Raw genomic sequence first — 22,512 nt, 5'->3', positions numbered from 1 at the left:
GACCTCATGCTCAGAGCTTTAAGTTTAAGTCGGAGGAAAGGAGAGACGGAGAGAATGAGAGAGGGAGGGATGGGAGGGGTGTCGCTGGCTGATGGAGAGGACAGGGAGGAGCGTCAAGGGTGTGCTTCAGGGAGTGAGGTGCCCCACAGGAACAGAGGAGGGGCAGGGTCAGCGGGTGAAAGGGAGGTGAGATAATAGTTTGGCTGAAAATAATAAGCCTCTAATCCAGTCCAGCTGCAGGAGGGTGCTGAGCTGAGCTGAGCTGAGCTGTGTGTTCAGCAGAGACAAAAAGCTGGAGAGGGAGTCAGTGTGATTGAGAAGTTTGAGAAACAACCTATGTGTATGCACGCCGGGTGAATCATCCATGCATGTGTTCAAAGAGTCTGGAAGGCTAAAACCACAATAACTCACTGGGTTACTTTGTGTCTCCCATACTTAGATGTTTTCAGCGTAATGTAGAAGAAACACAAGATTTCTGTGTAATGTTTTTAAATGAATTACCGCGGCTAGTTGATCAATCCGGCAAACGTCATGAGAATAGCAGCAGGGTGTAACTAGAACCATTATTGTGTGAGAGCAGTTGATTGTTTCAGCTGTAGTTTTTAATGTTGGGTCGATGATCTGTTTTAAGTGTGGATGATGAACAGAGCTTCGCAATTTATTGCAGTGTCATGATTATTGCAATATGTTCATTTGCAAGAAACACATCATGAAAGTCTGAATTTATCACAACAAAAAGGACAAATAATTTGATATAAACAAGCAGTGCTCATTCTCTTTGCATGAGTATATTTTGCTTGTTGGATGGAGGCCTGGGTAGAATGGCCAAGCTGCAGCTAAAGGTCTGGATCAGTTGGTGCCACCATGGATGGTTTGTCAAAAATATGACGTTATGTCACCCATTCATTTCTTGGGAGATGTTTGAAAGCCCAACGATGGTGGGGTCCACGTTGGAAATGCTGACTCAGCTTTCAATCAACATGTAGACCAGGGGTTCCCAAACTTTTCAGCCCCCAAGAAATAGAGATGCCAAAGACTTGTGACCCCCACTGTCCCTCAAAGTGATTTAATGTGGCTTCATTTAGCTGGTCTGCAGAGAATTAGCCTACCTATATGAGCATGTGGTTGTGTTTCCTGTGCCGTTATGAATTAACCTACTGCTACTGATGCTTTTGATAATTAACTTTTCACTAACTCTAAACTTAGGAGTCATCTGGCAAAAAGAAAGGCAGAAACTCATTACAGTTTCTATTTTCAAGTTTTTATTTCAATTTAAGCTACTTTTTTATTGTCGATATTTTTTACTACAATGTGTTAAATGTACTATTTAAAGACAAATAATAAAAAAAACATTCTAGAAGACATCTCACAACCCCCATTTCTGTCTTGCGACCCCCCAGGGGGTCCCGACCCACACTTTGGGAACCCCTGCTGTAGACAACCTGTAACAGGCGAAGCTTTTAGCCTCCTGGGAAACAGCTACAACAGACCGAGTCAACCTCAACTGGACCCTAAATACGCCAGATATTGTGAGACTCTTACCCTGTACATTATCTTAATATGAATAATTCAATGAGCTACCTAAAATAGTTTCTGTACCAGCCTGCAATCATGTTTAATTTAGCTATAAAGATGGGCATTTTACCATGGAGCCTAAAGGGAATTCAGTGGCTTTTGCAGCAGCCAGCCCCTAGTGGACACTTGAGGAACTGTAGCTGTTTTGCATTGTAGGGATGGCTCAATTATTTAACATCAAGACTGCCGCTTGGTGTCAACTTAGTGATGAAAAAAAATATTAAAAAACAAGACTGTCCTTTTGCAGGCTGCAAGTTTTTAGCGATTATGTACTTTTAAATATTTGCTCAATCATTGCACCACATATCTTTTTCACAATGTAGCATATTTTTCTAATATCCTGCAGGCCCTTTATGTTGAGTTGAATGTTCCCAGAAGAAGTTTTGTTCTGTAAGAATACAGCCCTAGCATACACTGCAGAGTCATCATTTAGCGTGTTTTAAATAGCTTTTGAAACATATTGCTGTGTCTCAGCTAGCAATCCATTTGTAGGCTAACTGCTAGTTCACCATTCAGTAACCAAATTTTAAGATTTCAAGTGTCAGGGCTTCTTTTTTTTCTGCTTTAGACTCAGATGACAAACACTGATTGTTGTTCAGAGCTGCACAGATGTTAATTCAAATCTGATCGACCTGCACAAAGAGCAAAATTAGCAGTTTTTCAAACAACACCTTCAAATACTTTGAGGTTTTTGTTTCTTTCAGATTTTTGTTGATTCCTGAAAGAATCTCAGCTTTCATGTGATATGGGAAATTGCATTATTTCAAGCCAAATTTCAAAGGCTTCGGTTGCGTATGAGTGAATGTGTGTCACCAGGCTGTAACATTCTGGTGATTAAAGGGACACACTCACTGCGGGATTATCCACACCAGACCCTGCAGCTCACTTTGGCTTTTTAAAACCTGCCTCAAGCTTTTCTTTCTGTGGCCCCTACTCGTTTTTTAAATATTTCTACATTCCACCTTTTTAATAGAATTAAACACACACGCTGATGTATGATAATTACATATCCATGTGTGTGTGTGTGTGTGTGTGTGTGTGTGTGTGTGTGTGTGTGTGTGTGTGTGTGTGTGTGTGTGTGTGTGTGTGTGTGTGTGTGTGTGTGTGTGTGTGTGTGTGTGTGTGTGTGTGTGTGTGTGTGTGTGTGTGTGTGTGTGTGTGTGGTTTTATGTGTCTGTTGGTGTGGTTTTCTCTGTTGGAGGCAGGGTGCAGTGGTTTGGAGCAGAGCTTTGTTTTTGTGTTGGTGGTTTGGTGTGGCGCTCATTCGGAAGTGGTGCTGTGTGATTTTGGGAAATTTAAGAGTCACAAGGCAACGTGTTGATTACTTGCGGCAGGATTTGAATACCGTGCGTGTGTGTGTGTGTGTTTTTGTGTGAATACATGTGCCTGTCACTCCGTGGGTCTCCAGAGCTTTTCCCCACAATCTCGTCAGCTGTGAATTCCAGTGTGGGTCTTTTCCAGTAATAAAATTCCACCTCACTCGACCAGCTGTTCACCGAGGGAGCCTGTGAGCCGAGTGTAAATCGTGTTTTGTGCGTTTGTCAGTGATGTGGCGGCAGGTTTGGGCAGGAATGCCGCCGGCAGTGAATCATTACCGTCGGTGCCCCTCGGTATCCTGCCTGTGGAGAAGTGACATCACGCTGACTCATCGCCCTTTATCTGCCACAGTCTGAAGGTTAACGGCTTTGGTCTCCGTGTAAGACAGCACCTCCTGTTCCCGCTCAACTACCTGCACACTGTCTGAGTGTGTAATTGTATCCAACCGTATGGTGCTGGTGGTATCAACGTGGCGCTTTATAGGATAACAACTTCTCCAGGAAGTTATTGAGGAACTGTCAAGCCCCAGTTTTAATACCCTCCGTGCATCAAATTTGGAATTAGATGGGAAAATTCTGTTTATGTGATCAATTTGGATTCTTTTGATATGGATGGTTTGAAAACAATAATAATTTCTGTAGTATTTTTTTTAAATAAACACTCTAAAACAACAATCTCAGTATGAACTCTCTGGAATGTTGTTAAAAGAAATGTGACCGGGACATTGATGCTTATTGTAAACTCTTATAGTTAAAAATCAACTCTTCTCTGGTAGTTAAGATATGTATTGGATACATACAACATGAAAATACCAATACTTTGTTCCAAGATCCAGCAGATATAAAGTACGGATCTCACTGCCTGTTCAGACAAAAGGCAAATAAGCAAATTGATATAGGGACAATAAATGAGACTTAGTAAAGCTTTTATTCTGGAGGTTGACTGACATCAGTTTTTCAACAGCTCATGCCAATAATTAAAGAGCTGATTGGCAATTTGATATAGAGCTGATTTCACTTTGTTGTTGTTGTTTTTGATAAAATACAACAATTTAATAATAACAAATGAGAAACAAAATAGCTGAACTTGAATTAGCATTTTAAGAAATAAATGGCGTTGGCTCATTAAGACATTGTTGCATGGGACTTCTGGAATCTGTCCATATTAAGATCTGGAAAGCCTTGTCAGTGAAGCGTATCATTATGATGACTTGGAAAATACGTAGACCAAATTGCTTTAACATCGACGATTGGTTAAAAGAATTAATGGATTTAGTGTCAATGGAACGGGCAGCTTCATCCCTCTCTGAGTTTGACTGTGGAGATGAAGGACCCTGGAACTTTATAAGGCAATTTTTGGAAAAAAAAATGTTATATGATTGAATTTTCTGTAAATGAACTGCACCCCCCCTCTACTCCACACATTTCGTGTCTCTCCAGCTGTCCTATCCAATAACTGCAAAAATTAAAAAATTAAAAAAACTTTAAAAAGTCTTACCGTTTTGGCTGAGGTAACATCACGTGAAATCTAGCAATGACATGTTTCCTACAATTCCACATCACCTAGAATGCTGACACAAGGACAAAAGGACACAAGGGGAATTGCTAACATTGCTCGACAGCAGCCACTCTGATGAGACTGCCTGCAGTGTCTGCAGACGCTGGTTATGTCAAAATAGCATTAATCGGCCGACCCATTAATTGGTCTATCTTAGTAATTCAGACTCCAAACGTTGATCTCATAATGTAGTTATTTTGACGCCCATTTGACCATTAGAGTTTGTGTCATGTGGTTGTGGTAAGCCAGATTAAATCAGCCACTTGGTCACTATCCAGATAAAGTGGTATTTTCATTTTGATGGGCCAGTGATGAAACCGTCAATCATCAGCGACAAATAGTCAGGCGCTGTGAAGCAGAGAAAGAACACCTGCAGTTGGTGTCCATCCAAGAAATCCTGGCACAGATTCAAGCAGACAGGTCATCAAACTTGGCTCGGGTCATTCTCTGATAGCGCTGTAGGAAAGGTTAATCGATTTTTCAGCTCGGTTTACCAATAAAAGTAAACACAAATTAACCCTGGCAGCCGTCAAGCTAGGGTAAGAAAGTCATCTTTGGTCTGATCACATCGTAAAGATAACCAGCCAAGAATGTTTGTTTTGGCAGCTCCAGCTCATTGAATACTTGATTCATAACATTACCCACAATGGTATAACGCCCAACCGCACATGCCTTAAGACTTCTACGTCATGTGTTTAGCATTCACTCAGGCTCCAAAAGCAAGGCTTGCTTTAAGGTTACAATTTTGTTGATGTTGCAGCAAATACATGCAAGAGGAAGAACTTTTTAAAGCTCATCAAATGTGCTGCCTTTACTCTTTAAGAACCACTGTGTTACAGTGGAAATACATGTGATAGAAGTATCGTCTAATTCTTTTCTTCCTCGTCTTTTCTCCTCCCTGCAGTCCTCTCCTCTGTGCCTGGCAGCCGTCCATGCAGGTGTGGTGTCCAACGCTGTGGGAGGGAGGATCAGCGTGGTCAACAGTAAAGGCATCCCTCACTATGAAGCCACACTGGCTAACAACGTCACGTCCACTGGGTGAGAACTGCAGCTCATAACCTTATCTTACTTTGTTTTTCATCTGCTTTGTTTTTATATATCTGTTTATGAAACAGCTGATCAAAGAACCTGAAAGAAACTGTGCAAAGAAGATTAAAAAAAGCTGTTTTGAGTGCACATGTTTGGGTCTAATTTAAATGGTTAAAGGTGTAAGCCTTAGAAACATGTACTGATCTGTGACTTGAACTTTTCTCCACAGAGGAACTTTATCAAACAGCCTCTTTACCTTCAGGACCAACGGTAAGTCTTATATATGTATTAATACCATCAGTGAGCATTAATATTGTCCACACTTTTTATTTGACTGCAGCACAAATCTTTTTAATCTCCATTAGCTCCCAAAAACATTTAACACCCTGTATTTGATATTGATTGTTATGATGCTGGCTGTATTTGGTTAATGATGGCCCCCTGTGTGCCTGCAGGCTGCTATGGGACTCTGGGTTTTGAGTCAGGTGGTGTTGCGGACACTCAGCTGTCTGCGTCCTCAGTCTGGGAGTGGAACAACATCATCGGTCAGCACAGTGTGTGGGCGCCATCAGGGGCTCGGTTAAAGAAGGCCGGGCTGCCCTGGGCACCTTCTCAGAGCAACCAAAATCAGTGGCTGCAGGTCGATCTCAAGAGAGAGAAGAGAATCACAGGTACATTACTACATGCATCATTTTAAAACTCACACCCTTTAACACTGACTGATCAGGGCAGGAATGTCCAGACGTTATTTCACCTTAATGTTTAGTATGAATGGTATGGAGATGGGAGAGCAGTGTTCAAGGATATTAAGAGAAACTGAGGAACAAGCATCTGAAAATAATCTACCTTTAAATTAAACTGTAAGCCTTTTTAGGCTCCATTGATCTGAACCATTGACAAAAAACATGGGCGTAGTCTCAGTGACGTCACCCATTGATTTGGTGGACAGTCAACTCAGCCACGCCCCTGTGTATGCATATCTCTTAGCCTTTATAAATAACGGATGAGTTAATTAGATCATTCATCCCCACTGCAGTTGTTATGAATAAAGAAATGAGGCACAGAAAGCAAAACAGTATTTTGTTCAAGGCTGTAAACATGCTTTAGGGCCTGTTCCCACAAACAGCGTTTGTTTAAGCTGTCAGGGCCCATCATCACAGAATAATAATAACATTATTTATATAGTATGGTTAAAAACATGGGCTTTCTTAGTGGGTTTAAAATCAAGCAAAAATAAACAACCGTAGTAGCTCAGTGTTTTTGGACGTTTAGGGCCTGTTCCCACTAACAGCATTTGTTTGTGCCGTCAGTGCCCATTCCATCATAAAACCAAGTCATAATAACTTTCTTTATATAACACCTTTAAAAACATGTGTTTACTAAGTGCTTAGACATTAAAGCAAAAATAAACAACCTAAGTAACTCAGTGTTTTTGGATGCTGTGCATGTTGCACAGTGCTATGTGGAACACTGCCATGCTAATCAAGGTCACTTTTCTATCTCTGACCAACCAAAATCAAGAAGAGGCTGAAGATACCAACTTTGCCAATGACATAGAAGTGGTCTGTAAGGAGGAGACAGTAACCATACTGTTTTTTTAGGGTACTACTTCCAGTCCAAATAATGCTGTCTGTGGACACAGGCCCTTGTTCTGTGTTTGAAAAAATGGTATTTCGATTTGGACATCAATTCCTCGTCTTTTGAAGGTTTGAAAAGTTTCAAATGATGTTTGATGATGTAGAGCAGGGGTTCCCAAACTTATCAGCCCACAACCCCCAAAATATAGGTGCCAAACACTCGTGACCCCCACTGTCCCTCAAAGTGATTTAATGTGGCTTCATTTAGCTGGTCTGCAGAAAATTACCCTACCAATGAGCATGTGTCTTTGTTTCCTGTACTGCTACTGATGCTTTTGATAATTAACTGTTCACTAACTCTAAACCTCAGAGTCATCTGGCAAAAAGAAAGGCAGAAAACACATTACATTTCTTTATTTTTTTTAAGTTACATTTTTTTTTTTTTTAGCTTTTTTGCCTTTTATTGACAGGACAGCTTGAGAGAGACAGGAAATGTGGGGAGTAGAGAGTGGGGGAAGACATGCAGTAAATGGTCAACTGGCCGGGAATCGAACTGGTGACCTCTGCGACGAGGACTATCGCCTCTATACATGGGGCGCTAAGACCACTAGGCCACTAGCGCCCCAAAACTCATTACATTTTCTACTTTCAAGTTTTTATTTCAGGTTTAGCTACTATTTTTGTCAATATTGTTTAATATAATGGGTAAAATCTATATTTTTAGATAACTTAAAAGAAAAAAAACATTCTAGAAGACATCTCACGACCCCCCATTTGTGTCTCGCGACCCCCCCGGGGGTCCCCACCCACACTTTGGGAACCCCTGATTTAGAGGACAAAGGTAAATGTTGGGTGGATGGTAATAAAGTGTTATTAATTCACCCGATAGGTTTCCTTTCCTCTTTATTTTCACACACAGTGAAAGCAGCCTGTTAGTTTGACGCTTGGTGCTATAAAATACACAATGTGTCTTCAAAGTCTCCAAGTTGTTTTCCCGTTCCACGTTGAAGCTCTTAAACACATTAGAGTCTGGAGATCAACATCCAGGACCACAAGAAGAACACATAAATGCACTACGAGTGTTTAAGCATTAGTGTGCTAACGTGGTAAAGGACGATGGTTTACGGTACACTTGCATCAGCAGGTTTCCAGAGTCTGCAGGCATGCTGACTTTAGCATTTCACCCTCAGTTCTCTGAGACTGCAGGACAGAGTTTTCATCATGGCTGGAGACCTTCAGATATTTCTAAACTGTACATCATCGACTCCTTTCTGCTGTGTGTTCACCCAGGCATCATCACCACGGGCTCTACGCTGAGAGAGTACCAGTACTACATTTCAGCATACCGGGTCAAGTACAGCAACGACGGCCAGCAGTGGTACATGTACAGAGAAGCTAATTCTACACAAGACAAGGTAACACGAGCTCCAAATCAATAAACCCTGCTTGCCCAACAGTTGCGTAACAGCCTTTTATGTTTCCTTTCCCTTCAAATTAGTGCAAATGGACAAAAATGTCACTTAAGAAGACTACAGGGACACAGACTTGGAATGTTTCCATAGCAACTGGTATTGACTAAGGGATGCTCATGGCAGGAAATGAGGGAAGTCAGTGGTTTGAGTTAAGTGCTGTGGTGGACGAGTCAGTACACTAGGGTATTAATAATGAATGGATATGGATTTAGTGGCTGGGTTGTTAGTCTGAACTGCTGTCTGCTCTCTGCAGAGATCCTCTCCGCCTCTGATTGTGTGGAGGAGAGAAGTTATTAGCTCACCAAGTTTGAAAAAATAATCAGCTTACGGCTTAAAGTGCATTTGTTCACAGTCTGAAACAAGAATATCTCTGCTGTGTTTTCCCCTCTAAGCTACTATGACTGTTGGGTTTTAAACCTCTGGCAAAAAAATAATTGAGTGCGTTCTTATTTTATGGTAGATTTTCCAGGGCAACATCAACTACCTGCATGAGGTGAGGAATAACTTCATTCCTCCGATTGAAGCCAGGTTCGTGAGGATAAATCCAGCCTCATGGCACCAGAGGATCGCGCTCAGGTTGGAGTTGCTCGGCTGCCAGATTCCAAGTAGGGAGAAACAGTTGATTTGTAGATGAAAACAAATGAAACATTCAGCTAGATCTTATATTTCACTTCTTTAATGTGTTTTTTTTTGACAGTGAGGAGGAGGACCGAGCCGTCGCCAAGGATGTTTAACCCTCCTGGTAATTCTCCAACTTTCAGGGGAACAAAACATCCACCTCACCTCGGCCAAACCACACACACCCCAGACATCAGAAACACGACCATGCCTCCTCACACAAGCAAAGGTGAGTCTGATTTTTGATTGAGAAAGGTTTGTTTGATCCCTCACAGAGACGATCAGTGTAATATGTTGTGTTTGTTCTTAGATGTGGCGTTGGCAGCAGTTCTGGTCCCTGTGTTGGTCATGGCTCTGACTGCTCTCATCGTGATTGTGGTTTGTGCCTGGCACTGGAAGAACAGGTGTGTGTCCTCTTCATCTCCTGACAAAAAAAAAATCACTCTTACGCTCTTTGAAAACTTCACCTTTAACAGCTTTATCTCTGTCCTCACAGGAAGAAGAGCTCTGAAGGGACGTATGATCTCCCTCACTGGGATCGCACAGGTACGACCTCTGTCTACATCACAGGTTGATCCCTCTGCCTGAGTCTTCTGGAAGTTTCCTCTCACTGTAACACTCACTGAGCATCTCATTGTGTTTCTGCTGCAGACTGGTGGAAAAGCATGAAGCAGCTGTTGCCCTCCAAGATGGTGGAGGCCGAGGATTCAGTTCGGTACAGCAGCAGTGAGGTGGGCCGGCTCACAGGGCGAGGAGCTGTACCTAGACTACATGCTGAACCTGCAGGTGAATACTTCTCACTGTTTCAATCAATCAATCTTTATTTGTATAATGCCAAACCACAACAAACAGGTCTAGACCGTACGAAACCCAACACCAAGACAGGGTAAGATTTATGGCCCTTTTCCACCGGCCCGTCTTAGCCCTACTCTACTCGACTAGACTCTACTCGGTTTGTGTTGCGTTTCCACGGGTGTGGTGCCTCGTGTCAGATACCAGTTTTTCGTACCTGCTCTGTTCTGGTTCCAAGTGAGCTGAGCCGATACTAAAAGGTGACGTCGACGGACTGCCAGCCACTGATTGGTCAGAGAATGTCGTCACCGAAGAGTCATGAGCGCGACACCCAACACAGGAATCAAACCCGCCATTTTTTTTAAAACGACGTCAGTACTGTACAGTGTCTGCACGCAAAGTTTCTCCGTGGTCCGTTGACGAGGTCTAGACTTTTTTGGGTCTAGTTTGTTGTGTTTGTGTCGCGTTCAAAATGACGTGAACGCAGTTTTGTGCAGCTGTGTTATGACTTACCCCGCCCACCGTGAGTCGGTACTCGAGCTGGTGGAAAAGGTACCCAAACCGAGTAGAGTAGAGTCGTGTCGAGTAGAGCCGAGTCGGGTAGGGCTGGAACTGTGTAGTGGAAAAGGGCCATTAGTCTTATCCCATCTTAATCCACCATGAGCATTGCACCACGCAGTATTTAGCTAGTTACAGCGAGCGGCGAGGAAAAACTTCCTTTTCACAGGCAGAAACCTCGAGCAGAACCAGACTCATGTTAGACAGCCATCTGCCTCGACCGAGTTGGGATCGGAAAGAGGGATAGAGGAGAATAACAGAAAGAGAGAGAGAGAGAGAGAGAGAGAGAGAGAGAGCGATGATAGTGATGAGACAAGTAGTAGTAGTAGTTTTAGTAGCTGTTGCCGCTGGAGTCCAGCACGTCCGTATCAGCTGGAGTCTGGAACGTCCACAGCAGGAGGACGTCTACGGTCTACTGTTTGTGATGCAGGTTTGAAGAAGTGTTTCTTAAACTGTGCTTCTACTTGCTTCAGAAATGTTTCAGCTTCTATTACAGACATCTTGTGGAGTTTAAAGAAAAGCAGCTATATTTATCTTCAGAGTCACCCTAATGTCCTCATCATGCTTTGAAAAAGTTAAGAGAAGATGTCTGATTCGCAAATCATGGACTTTCAAATGATTGTGAAATTCCTCTTACTGGCTTCTGCTCCTCCTTTGCCATTGCAGCAGTCTCTGTTTTCACAGGTCAATGACTTCCTGCAACTGTTGACATTGTTAACAAATACTGCAACAGTTAAAACAGAAAGGACTCAACTTGTCATACTTTCATTTCCGGACATATCTGATTTAGATGAAATGATTTAGTGTTGTCCTACAATCAGTCTGTCCATCCCTTACTCATGAATGCTACCTCTGTTAGATTTCAGGTAAAGTAATCTTACTGTGTCATAGTGAGGAGTTACATTTAGCCAAAAGATACACTAAGTAACTTTTATAATTAATGTAATTTGTAGAATATATACTACTCACAAAAAGTTAGGGATATTTGACTTTCGGGTAAAACGTTTTTTGTTTTTTTTTAATCAAATTTCTATTGTCATTTATGCAGTTACATACAGACATAGATCAGCAAGGGTCAGAGAGAAAAAAAACAAAAACAAAACGGCAAACTAAAAAGAAACTACTAAGAACCAGGTCAAGAAGAAGAAGAAGAAAGTTAAAGGTTGTTGCGTATATAGTGGTAATGTGGTGAAGTGATGTGGATGTAGTGGTGTGTGTATGTGGGTATGTTAGAGAGAGTTGGTAAGGGGGGTTGCTCAATTCAGCAAGTTCTTAAAATCGTCCAATGTTACAGACCATAGCTAAGTTATGTCATCTTTTGATCCATGGATACGAGCTGTGGAAAGTTCCAGATACACATCATCAATAAACGTAAGACTTTTGGGTGAAATTCATGGACACTGTAAAAAGTTCATGCTGCAGTGAAATTATATCATGAAATAAGGCATTAAAGGTGACATATCACGCTTTTTTCATCAATATATATTGGTCTAAGAGGTCCCCAAAACATGTCTTTAAAGTTTATGCTCAAAAAAACACTTTGAAATCAGATTTTGGTCTGCCTGAAGAACCCTCTTCTTCAGTCCTCCTCAGAACACTCTGTTTTCCCTCTGACCACGCCCCCTCAGGAAGTGGATGTGCCTCGGCTCTCCAGCACGTTGATCTAATGTTTACATGTTGGCTGAATATACACGGCTGCTCAGAGATCGCGTTACTTCAACCCTCTGAATCTGATCCAGAATCTGATCCTGACGGAGAGGCGCCTGTAGCAGGACCTTTCTGAACCATTGGTCACAGATTTAGTGTTTCATGTTGTTTTATTTATCAGTATGTAGACGTGTGTCTTGGTACACAGCTACAAACATGTAGCTATGTGGCTATGCTAACTAACGCTAGCACTTATCTATGATAAATAAAAATCATCCACTAGATCTTCAAATCTGCAGACATGGGGAGTAAAACCAACCTTTGTGTTTATTAAGACAGCCTACAACTAGCATGCCTCCCTCCTAAGCTCCTTGTTAGCACACATTTGTGCAGGTAATGAAAATAGGAGGAGGGATTCAGTATTATTTTATACAGTCTATGGGCTGAACAAGCTCCGAGCTCTGACTCCGTGACAGACCGGATATTGTTGTTACGTAACAAAAACACGGAAGTCTGAAACGGCTCGTTTCACACACATTTACAGAAAGGTGTAGAAATCAAAACAGGGGCAGAATGGATTTTTTTCATTCTCGGGGGGTTTGTAGACATGCCAGGGACACATATTTCAGGTAGAGAACCATTAAAAAGTCCATTTTGCATGATATGTCACCTTTAAAGCTAACAACAGTAGTGGGTATATATATATTCAATGAGACTTGTGCCATCCATCTCAGCAAAAAGTGTCTTTTCAATCAAACCAGCACCCAACAATGTTTATATTCTGAAAAGTATATTATTATTATAGTATTTTCTGATAATGATAATCTGACGATATCCTACAAAAAATGCTGTAAAACTCTACTTTCTTACAGGACATCTATGGATAGACGCAGCATTTCAGAACAACAGCTCTTGTTTATTTTTAAAGTGCTTCATACATCTTCTGCAAAACATTGCCCAACAATATTCTATGGCAATATTTAACAATGACCAATTTCAAGTTATATCCAGGCTGTACATAAATCACAGTAGAATATCCCAAATCAGGTTTGCTTATTCGTATCTTAGTTAAGATTTTGTTAAAAAAAAAAAATTTTTAAATAAATATCATTAACTTGAGATGAAATCAAAATGTAAACTTAACTAAATATTTTAAACCAAATAGACAAACAATACCAAGTATTGTCACTAAAGCACACTGGGATAGAAATTTGGCTAGAATTCTGAAGAAAGAAATGTAGGCCAACTATTCACAAGTACATTGGTCTGCCTCACTATGTACCCAGCATGCTTTGTGTTGTGAGGCAGTCGCTTGCTTCTTAAAGTGCTGCTCACCTTTTAGAAGACAAAAATGCTACAGTGAGTCTCGTAGACTGAGAGTTATAATCTCACAATATAAACAGACAGTGTTTGTATACTTTGATAGTAGTACTTGTATCCACTCTACTTGTGGAGGATTGTTGGACAAAGACAAACGTACAAACTGTGAGATGTGCTTTTTATTAAACCCTGTGACATGATGTTCTTTTCAGAGTACGCTCAGCCCCTGGTCAGTGGTGTAACAACATTAGGTGCCCGGTCTACATTTAAACCAGATGAGGGGCCTGACCCTGGGTACTCGGATCCAGACCTGTACGATGCTCCAATCTCACCAGATGTCTACCACGCCTATGCAGAACCTCTTCCGGCTTCTGGATCTGAATACGCTACACCCATCATTGTAGATATGGGCTGCCATCCATCTGGGAACTCCACATTGAACCAGCCCTCCACAGTGTGTAGCTTCATGGGTGCTGGGGCGACCTCCCTGCTCACACAGACGGACAGCACCCACTCAGGGAGGTCCGCCTATGATACACCCAAAAACGCCACTGGACAGGCCACGCCCCCTGAGGATATGACCTATCAGGTACCTCAGAATAAGCCATCAGGACAGAGCTGAAGAGCCTGGATGCACATGGCCTTAATCTGCCCCTCTCCTCCAACACAACCCGATGGACAGAGATGGAGGGCTGTTAAAGGAGGAGGAGTGAACCTGTGAGCCCTCAGAGGAGGGAGGGCCTCAGTCTTGAATGAACACTACCTTAGCTTTAGATTCATCTGGAGATGTCTGTATTGCCTTAATGTTTCTGCATGGCCACAATCTGCTTGTGTAGTGCCATTACAGTCCTATCACTGAAACCACAACGATGAATGTGTTTGAGGTGGAGACAAGATGGATGAATGGATGGATGAACAGAGGGAGGATAAAAAGGAGAAAGCTGACTACTATTTGAAAAGACTGTGTCCCTGTTCTGTGATTCTTTAGTAGGTTGTTTTTTTGCATTCTGTGAAACTGTGATTTCCATTATTTCATTATTGTTCTGTTACAAAGTGAACCAGGCTTGGCTGAATGTGCCTCATGAGTCACAAAGCAAAGGGTTTTTCTTATTGAATTTACTTCATGTTGCATCAAGTAACCCACATCCAAGGTCCAAGAATTCCACCTTTCTAGTTTTCCATGGTACGTTCATTTTTTTTTTTGTCTTTTTTCTTTAAAAGCATGACTTGAAATTGTGTATAGTTCTTTAAATTCCATTACTGCAAACCTGTTCGAACTCTCAGATGATTTATTTATTTTTAATTCACATCCTGCTGATAAGGAGAAACTCTTGGTAAAAACAGGCCCACCGCTCTTCTCACTGGTTACAGAACACATCATTTGGGGTTGCACTGTTGTGAAAACTGTACTGACAGAGAGTAGATACTACGTAGATATGGTTTGTTGACTTGAAAAGACCGATCTGGTGAAATTCCCCTTTTTAAAAAGAAAAACATTTTTTGACATACTCAAGACCAAATGTTTCCTTTTTCTGTGTTTCTGCGATGTAAAATCACAACAGAGCCAACTTTCATTATAGTGCCTACAGTTTAATTTAAGTAAGCATGACCGCAGTCTTAAGGTAGTTTTTTAAAGGTACAGAGTAAAGAGTTAAAAAGGTGAATCTGTTACAGGTGATGATTTTAAAGTTTCCCTCACGTCTGTCCTGAACTTATAGATTTTATTTTACTCGTGCATCGTGGTTATCGTCTCGTGTTTAAAAGGGTGTTTGGTCTGTTCTGATACATTTGAGTGTTCTCTTCTTGTTACTATGTGCATCAAAATCTGTATGCGTGTGTGGTAAGCTGTGTAAGTCCTGTGTTTTTTCGTGTCTTAGGACTGTTTTTTTTTTTTTATACAAGCGTCTAGTTGTAGTTGGACGTATTGAAACGTCTGTAGCACCGGTAGACTGCATTCCTCTCCTGTGGTACTGATCTGACCAAAAGCTCTGTGGCAGGAGCGCAGAGGGAGAACAAAAAGAAAAAGGAACAAGCTGCTTCTTGTAACACGACAGAAAAAGCAACCCCTCCATTTGTGGAGGATGTTAAATCACACAGCTGTGTCGCCAATCATGCTTTGGTTATGATCAATAATTGAGGCCTTCGTTACACAGTTTGGTGCTCCCTGGTCACAGAGGGATTGTGTTTATGTGGCGCTCACTGATTGTATATAGAGAAATAAAGAGTTTTTAAAAGAAGTTCTTTATCAAAGTCGTTATCTGTCTTTAAAACATTTTATTTCTCAGAGCACATTTATGAACACACGGTGTAAAAAAGTTATCAAGGAAGTTATTCACGTCTGGATTAAGTATCACCGGCCTTCACAGAGACTGGACAAGTGACTGAGGTTGGTTTGTTTCCTCAACTTAATTAAATTCACAGGTTTCACAATTACACTTCAATCACATCAAGTAATATTTACAAAATTAACATTTTCTGTTACTAACTATCAAAGAAAGATGATTAGGGCAACTGAAAAAAAAATGTTTGGAGCTTAGGCTAGTTAAAAAAAAGACTTAAAAGTCAGAAAGAAATGCCTTATTTTTAAAATGAAAAGTTCAGAGGCCCTATTCAGCTCTTAAAATTGTGCTTAATTTTGTAGTTAGCAAAGTGAACTGCTCCAAGGATGACAAACACCCTTCTGTACGTCAGTCACTCCACCTTTTCTGCCCAGACACATTTTGTAAACACATTCATGGATTACCTTGAACATTCACGTTGATTTCCTGACTTCACCTTACAGATTAACCTAAATTTGTGACCACCACCTGAAAATCAATAATATCCCTATTAGCCTTAGCTTGCTCACTTAGAAATGTCAAATGTAATTGTAAACATGGACAACATCTGTGTGTTAACTTCTTCTACATGATCATGAAACACTTTGCACTTTGATTCAGCGAGATTGAAAAGTGACAAACGTCATGCCTCAGCATAAGTGGTTATTTCAGCAGCACAGTATGACTAGGGTCAAGCGGCATGTGCTTGATCCCCTGTAGTTTGACCACAGACTGTATAAAATATGAACGTAGCATCCGTGACGTCACCCATCTGTTTCTAAAGCACTGTTTTGAAGCCAATCGTCGGCGGCAGCCATATTGCTGGCTGCTAAAGAGGCGGGCTTTGAGCCTCCTAGCCAACAGCTACAGTGTTCCCGCTTGTCAATCAAGTCAGCTGTGCCTCTCATTGGAAGACTCGTAATCTCAATATCTTCGGAATTGCCACGTTAGAAAAAATTCACCCCCCGTGCAGTGTGTGCCAATCAAGAAATGAGCTATCCAGACTACACTCATCTTTTGTACCAGGCTGTAAACATGTTTATTTCTGCTGTAAAGATCGGCTTTTTTGAAATGGTGTGTATGTGGTTTACGATACTTACGGAGCCAGCCTCAAGCGGATCCTTGATGAACTGCAGTTTTTAGCATTAGACCGGAGGTTGCCGCTTGAATTTGACACAAGCATGGCTCCACACGTTTATTTTCACTGACTATGTAGTTTCAGCACAGTGAGGGAAATGAATGTGTTTGCTTCTCTTATCTGTCTTTCATATGTATTGAAAGTATGGTTGTTTGGTACTTCTGTGTTGACAGTCAGAGCAATCCAAAGCACATGGAAAGCAATCCCACTTAACATCATTACATGCAGCCTTACACTGTTGCCTGTCTTATATGTGAAGGTAAAAACAGCTAACTCTACATTGATAGAAAAAAGTTTGCCATTCAAAGTTTTTACCCAAGACAAATGTTTCTAAGATGTTGAATCACATTCTCTCTGCTATCCATAACTCTGATTGGCTATGGTGGTCATCAATAAAGACAAACATGTGAGGTGGCATACCGATAAGGGAGCTGGCACATTCTGCTAAAATACCGGCATATTACACGTCATACCACAGCCATACAGGCATGCTGTTTGACACTTCTCAGTCTTGGTGCTGCTGCTGCTGCTAAAAAAAACAGCCTCACACAACTTAAGCACTGATGTACTTTAGGATACATGTATCAAAGTGTATTTTTTCTTATTAACATATGGAACAAGCTAGTGGCAGAATTTTCCAAATGGTAATTTAACATTTCTAATAAATATGATTGTCTTAACACATATGAACAGTACATGACTATAGTGGTGTGTGTTTAAAAGTATAAAAGTTCATCAAGTATTAACAGGTAAAGATAGCTTGGAGTCTGTGTTAACACGTGGCTTTTGGAGGTACATCACAATTAAAGCTGAAGTGTGAGGGTCATTTAGTTGAAAGGGACAATACATTTCCAGAAGTTAAACCTAATTCATCGTTCGTTTGCTGTTTTATTTTGCCTGATATATTTAATTTTAAACCCTTCCCTAAAAATATAATCAATATTCTTGTCATTTCAGGTTTGTTCCCCTGAAAACAGATCTTAAGTACAAGCTGCTGCAGAGTTTCTTTACCATTCATGACCACATCCTTACTCCTCACTCCTCCATGTTCTTCCCATTCTTCCCATATTTCCACCAGAAAACTGTGAGGACGACAGCCAACAGGAAGATCAGGCTGCTGGTTACGAGGTAAGCGATGGGCAGGAAGTGGTTCTGACCTCCAAACCAGGTCAGCGTGGTCAGGACCACTTCCTTTCTTCCTCGGAAGTACTGCACGGGGAAGTCTGGGGAGGCGGAGGTCAAGGCTGAAAATAGGTGATCACAGAGAGGAGCTTAAAATAGTCCCAGCCCCATATGCTTGTGTTTAAGTGTTTTCACAGTAGATAAGACAAAGGAAGCCAAGGCACACATGGGACGTGAAGCTCAGAGACTATAAATAATGAATGAAGCTGACGTCACACAACAACACGTCAACGTTTTCTTTTAAAACCTAGAGGTCACCGTGTGGTCAATGCTTTTTAGGGCAAACACGTTTTTAAAGCTACACCAGCCATGCCCGAGCTTTGTAGATTTTCTATATAAGAATTACATTTTATTTAAGGTGGGAGCTGAACATAGTCGTTTATTTATTAGACTTTATTAGACTATCAGAAGGATGTAACCTGCCATCCTATCAGCGTTGAAAAGCCAACTACAATCCTGACTCCCACTCACTCACTGGCTGAAAATTAAATCAGTGTGTGTTAAACATGAAATTACCTGAAATATCAGCTTTAGTAAGTGCAGTAAAAACATTTGTTGCTAACACACAAGTACTAAGAACAATAAACCTCACGAATAGACAAATAAATTGTCCTATAATCGTATGTACGCATTTTAAAGAGGTACAAACAATATAAAACAGCTAAAAACAATAAATCAGAAAAGCTTCTTCAGTTCTGACCAGATAGACGAGACTCTAACGACCCACAGCTGACCCATCACCCTTAACGACTACCAGGAACTAGGCTAACGACTGCCAGGAGGTACTGAACGACTGTCAGGTGATAGGAGAACAACTGTCAGGAACTAGACTAACCACCCTACTTAGGAGCCTTGTGTGACTCCTGGACACACCCACGACTGTTGGAGGCTTATATTTTCTAGTCTTCCCCAGTCTGGTCAGAACTGAAGAAGCCTTTCGGAGGAGAGGTGAAACGTCTTCAAGAATTTCTACCAGTCCAGTTGCCTTACGGATCAATCAACCAATGGGTGAAGAATAAAGTATAAACTAAAGTTAAATCATTCAGAGGCCTCTAATTATGCATAACTTTAGAAATTGGCAGAATAAAATGCTTGACTAATTTGTACATTTGTATGTATCAGGGTCTGAGCATGTTTTGATCTACTATTAAGTTGGTGTTTTTAATATGGAGCCAAATAGGGATTGGAGCCAGACCCAAGTGGCCACTAGAGGAACTGCTGTTTTTGTCCCCCTTGCATTGACTTTACTTTTCAGCCCCTGATATCGCAACTTGTCGTAACATATTTAACACAAGCTAAAGCTCCAGTAAAACACTCAGCAATGGAAGGATACTGTAAGATATGTCGATGCTGTAGTTCCCCACAGGTAGACCTTTAGTGAAGGGCTTATTGGCTCGGTATAACACCCCATAGAGCTTCTTGAAGTTGGGGAAGGCTGCCTCTCTCATCCAAATGATCAGGTCGTCGTTGATGAAGCCGTTGTTGGTCAGGTCGTGAGCATCAAGCTCATACACGGGGTTCTTCCAGTAGGGAGGCTTTGCTGTACCTAAAATAAGACCTGGTGTAAGAAATCTGAAACACTGACTTAAAACTCAAACACAAGGTTACATTCTTCTTACCCTCAAACTCTTGAGCTAGTGTGAGGTTTTCCGATCTTGGATTCCTATACTTGACATTTTTGTCCGTGTACCATGTGATGCCTTTTCGTAACAAAGGAACGGGAAGAGGAACGCTAGAACGTGTAGAGCCGTGATATCTCAGAGTGAAGGAGTCTGTGGGACAGATGTGAGTCAGTGCAAAGGAAAATGAACTTATGTATTTGATGTTGATGATGATGATGATGATGATAATGATGATTTGAGTGGTCCTCACCGTTGAACATACTGTTAGCCACGGCACCACAGGGGGCGATGGGTCGTCCTTGCGGGTCCTTTAAAAAGGGCTTACAGTATGAACTGGGTTCCTAGTCAGACAACAAGACCAATGGAGAAACAATGGTTGATTATTGTTATTAATTATTACCTGGCTTTCTTACTGATCTCCCTGTTGTGTAACATGCTTGATTCTGATTTGTCAAAACCCCTTGACGACGATTATTAACTTTCATGAACATGAGCAACCTCAGATGCAAACTGATCACACGTCAAAACAATCAGCGGAAAAGAGTTCTGGCTAAATTTGCTTCGGCTTGTCAACACCATAGACCTTGAAGTGAGGTGGAATCGTACGTTTCAGTTAGCATCAAAACAATGTGACTAAAATACTAGTTTTGATTAGCATGCAAAATTGGCAGGCTACGGGCATTTTCATATTGGATCCTGTACAACAATAAAGTATTAGCAACGGCAGCGGAGCCGGTGAGTGCAACTTTAAGTTACCGGTCAAAGAAACAAATAAACTTAAACAATGAGAGATGGTGAATTACTGAATTACTCTTTTTTTGTGATTTTTATAATTTTATCTACCAGACACCTGAATTTCCCTTCAGGGATTAATAAAGTACATTACATTCTATTCTATTCTATTTTATTCTATGATTTGACCACAACAGGGAGATATCCATCCCCATGGAACGCTAGTTGCTGTGGAATCACTTGAACTGTTCTTGAAAAACTTTATACATAAATCATTTAAAATCAATTAAATAGTCTTTGAATCGATGTCTTTTGCTCATGTGTTTGTAGCCAGGTAATAAGCATCTGGGTCTCGTGTCACCCTGTTGGAATTCTATTTCCCATAACCGCCTGCTTAAAATACATTATCCCTTACTTAACGTAGGATAGTTTCAAAGGTAGAGGTACATCTTTTAACTCTACCCAATAAGACTGTTGACATATTTAATATTTTATGACAGCCATAGTTATGAAGAGATGATAAAGGACTTCACAGATCTAGATAAAAAGATAAAACAAGATAAGATAATAGAAGTTTGGTGATTATGATTTTTATCTGGACACACATGCACAGGGGGAACTTATGATTTCAGATTGCTTAAGTAAAACAATCAGCCTTCTGTGAAACTTGGTTGTCATATTTGTGCAAGATTGGTCTCAAAAAGTATGTTTTCATCACAGCTCCAAAGCAAAAAATCACATTATATATTCGTTGCTCTTTTATTTTTCCTCTACTTCTGCCATAAATCTCAAGAAGCTACCTTTAGCCTCGATTTCCTGCCAACCATCTGTCCATCATCCCTGGAGTCCATGTATCTACGGAGGTTCTGATGGAAGTTTCGGAGGCCGTAGTAGAAGAAGACATCTCCCTGAATGAAAGCAGCAGGATGAATGTCATCAAACAGTGTGACTTACTGGCATGATGCGACATCTTTTCTTTGGTCAACTTAGAGAATGTTACCTTGAATGCTTTCTCAACAGGAAACACCACGGTGCAGGTGCAATCCTGATTGGCGTTGCTCACATTTTTACGTTTTTCAAAACATATATCACACGTTCCGGCCTCTGTGTAGTCCAGCTGAGAGGACAGGAGAGAGAGAGTTGATGAGGGAGGAACAAGACTAGTGAAGAGACTGTTCCTGTTTACCTCACTCTAAACATAACCTTGGATCTTTCCTCGCTTTGTCACTCCCTTTTTATTGCACACAAGGGCACACAGAGACTTCCTCCCTCTGTCCTCTTAACACGTGTGTACTTTGTGTATTTCACCACAATATGTCACATTTATTAAAAAAGAAATAGAACTGATATGTCTAGAATCACACTCACCTTTATTTCCCGTGTGCTCTGCACTGTGAGAAGCAGCCATACTCCCAGAAACATACATATCAGAGCCATAAAGTAGAAGAAGGGCAGGACTGTGTTTGCCGTTAGCATGGGAGACCAGGCAGGCAGCCTCTGCTGTTTGAAAGCAGAGTTGTCCGGCCTCCGAGCTAAGGGCCCAGATTTCTCTCTTGCTTTGCCCATGAGAGGGGAGACCGTCTGCTGAGGACAGAGAAGAAGAACTGACAGCCGGAGAGCCGAAGAGTGTGTCAGTGTATACGCTGTTGTATCTTCTCTTCCTGTTTTGCAGTATCTCCCTGCACGCACACACAGACACACGCAACACTCTGCTTGCCAAGAGATTTTCCCAGCAGGCCTTGCAGAGTGGGTTAGGCTGTTGTGGTCTGTTACTTATTAACCACAATCCTGTACTTAACTACCTCTTTCTGCTTTCTGTTACCTCCATTTGTCTTTGTGATTATGTTTAGTTCTTCTTAACCGGTACAGGAAAAACACCCTTTTCTGTTCATCAGAATCAAAATAACACACAAGTATGTTTTAAATATTTACTCTTAGTTGCTGCGGCTGGAGATGTTGTGGTTCTGAGCCCCCTTCATGCTGCTTTTAAACACTATCAAAAGGTTGTTTTGATAAACGAGCCTTCCTAGTGAGCAAGTAAACTCATGACCTCACATC

The 22,512-nt window shown here is 41.3% G+C and overlaps 2 protein-coding genes across 2 annotated transcripts in view; one reads left to right on the top strand and one right to left on the bottom strand.

Moving 5' to 3' along the window:
* The window catches only part of dcbld2 (discoidin, CUB and LCCL domain containing 2), a 31,081-nt gene extending 15,382 nt beyond the window's left edge, over positions 1-15,699 (top strand). The window contains exons 6-15 of the mRNA XM_034693487.1: positions 5,354-5,487; positions 5,708-5,748; positions 5,934-6,149; positions 8,346-8,470; positions 8,988-9,132; positions 9,225-9,374; positions 9,456-9,549; positions 9,642-9,691; positions 9,797-9,931; positions 13,675-15,699. Coding sequence (XP_034549378.1) covers positions 5,354-5,487; positions 5,708-5,748; positions 5,934-6,149; positions 8,346-8,470; positions 8,988-9,132; positions 9,225-9,374; positions 9,456-9,549; positions 9,642-9,691; positions 9,797-9,931; positions 13,675-14,084 — 1,500 coding nt within the window. The 3' untranslated portion in view covers positions 14,085-15,699. The remainder of the gene's footprint in view (positions 1-5,353; positions 5,488-5,707; positions 5,749-5,933; positions 6,150-8,345; positions 8,471-8,987; positions 9,133-9,224; positions 9,375-9,455; positions 9,550-9,641; positions 9,692-9,796; positions 9,932-13,674) is intronic.
* Positions 15,700-15,716: 17 nt separating this feature from the next.
* On the bottom strand, positions 15,717-22,507 carry tmem30c (transmembrane protein 30C). Its single transcript, XM_034693488.1, has 7 exons — positions 21,823-22,507; positions 21,455-21,571; positions 21,255-21,362; positions 19,973-20,063; positions 19,720-19,872; positions 19,434-19,646; positions 15,717-18,141 (listed from the first exon to the last, which is right to left on the bottom strand). Exons 1-7 carry the CDS (start codon positions 22,018-22,020, stop codon positions 17,954-17,956), a joined length of 1,068 nt encoding a protein of 355 aa, XP_034549379.1. The 5' UTR covers positions 22,021-22,507; the 3' UTR covers positions 15,717-17,953.
* Positions 22,508-22,512: the final 5 nt, after the last annotated feature.

The sequence above is a fragment of the Notolabrus celidotus genome, chromosome 10 (assembly GCF_009762535.1).
Source record: "Notolabrus celidotus isolate fNotCel1 chromosome 10, fNotCel1.pri, whole genome shotgun sequence".
NCBI lineage: Eukaryota > Metazoa > Chordata > Actinopteri > Labriformes > Labridae > Notolabrus > Notolabrus celidotus.
This window is presented reverse-complemented; position numbering and strand designations above follow the sequence as displayed.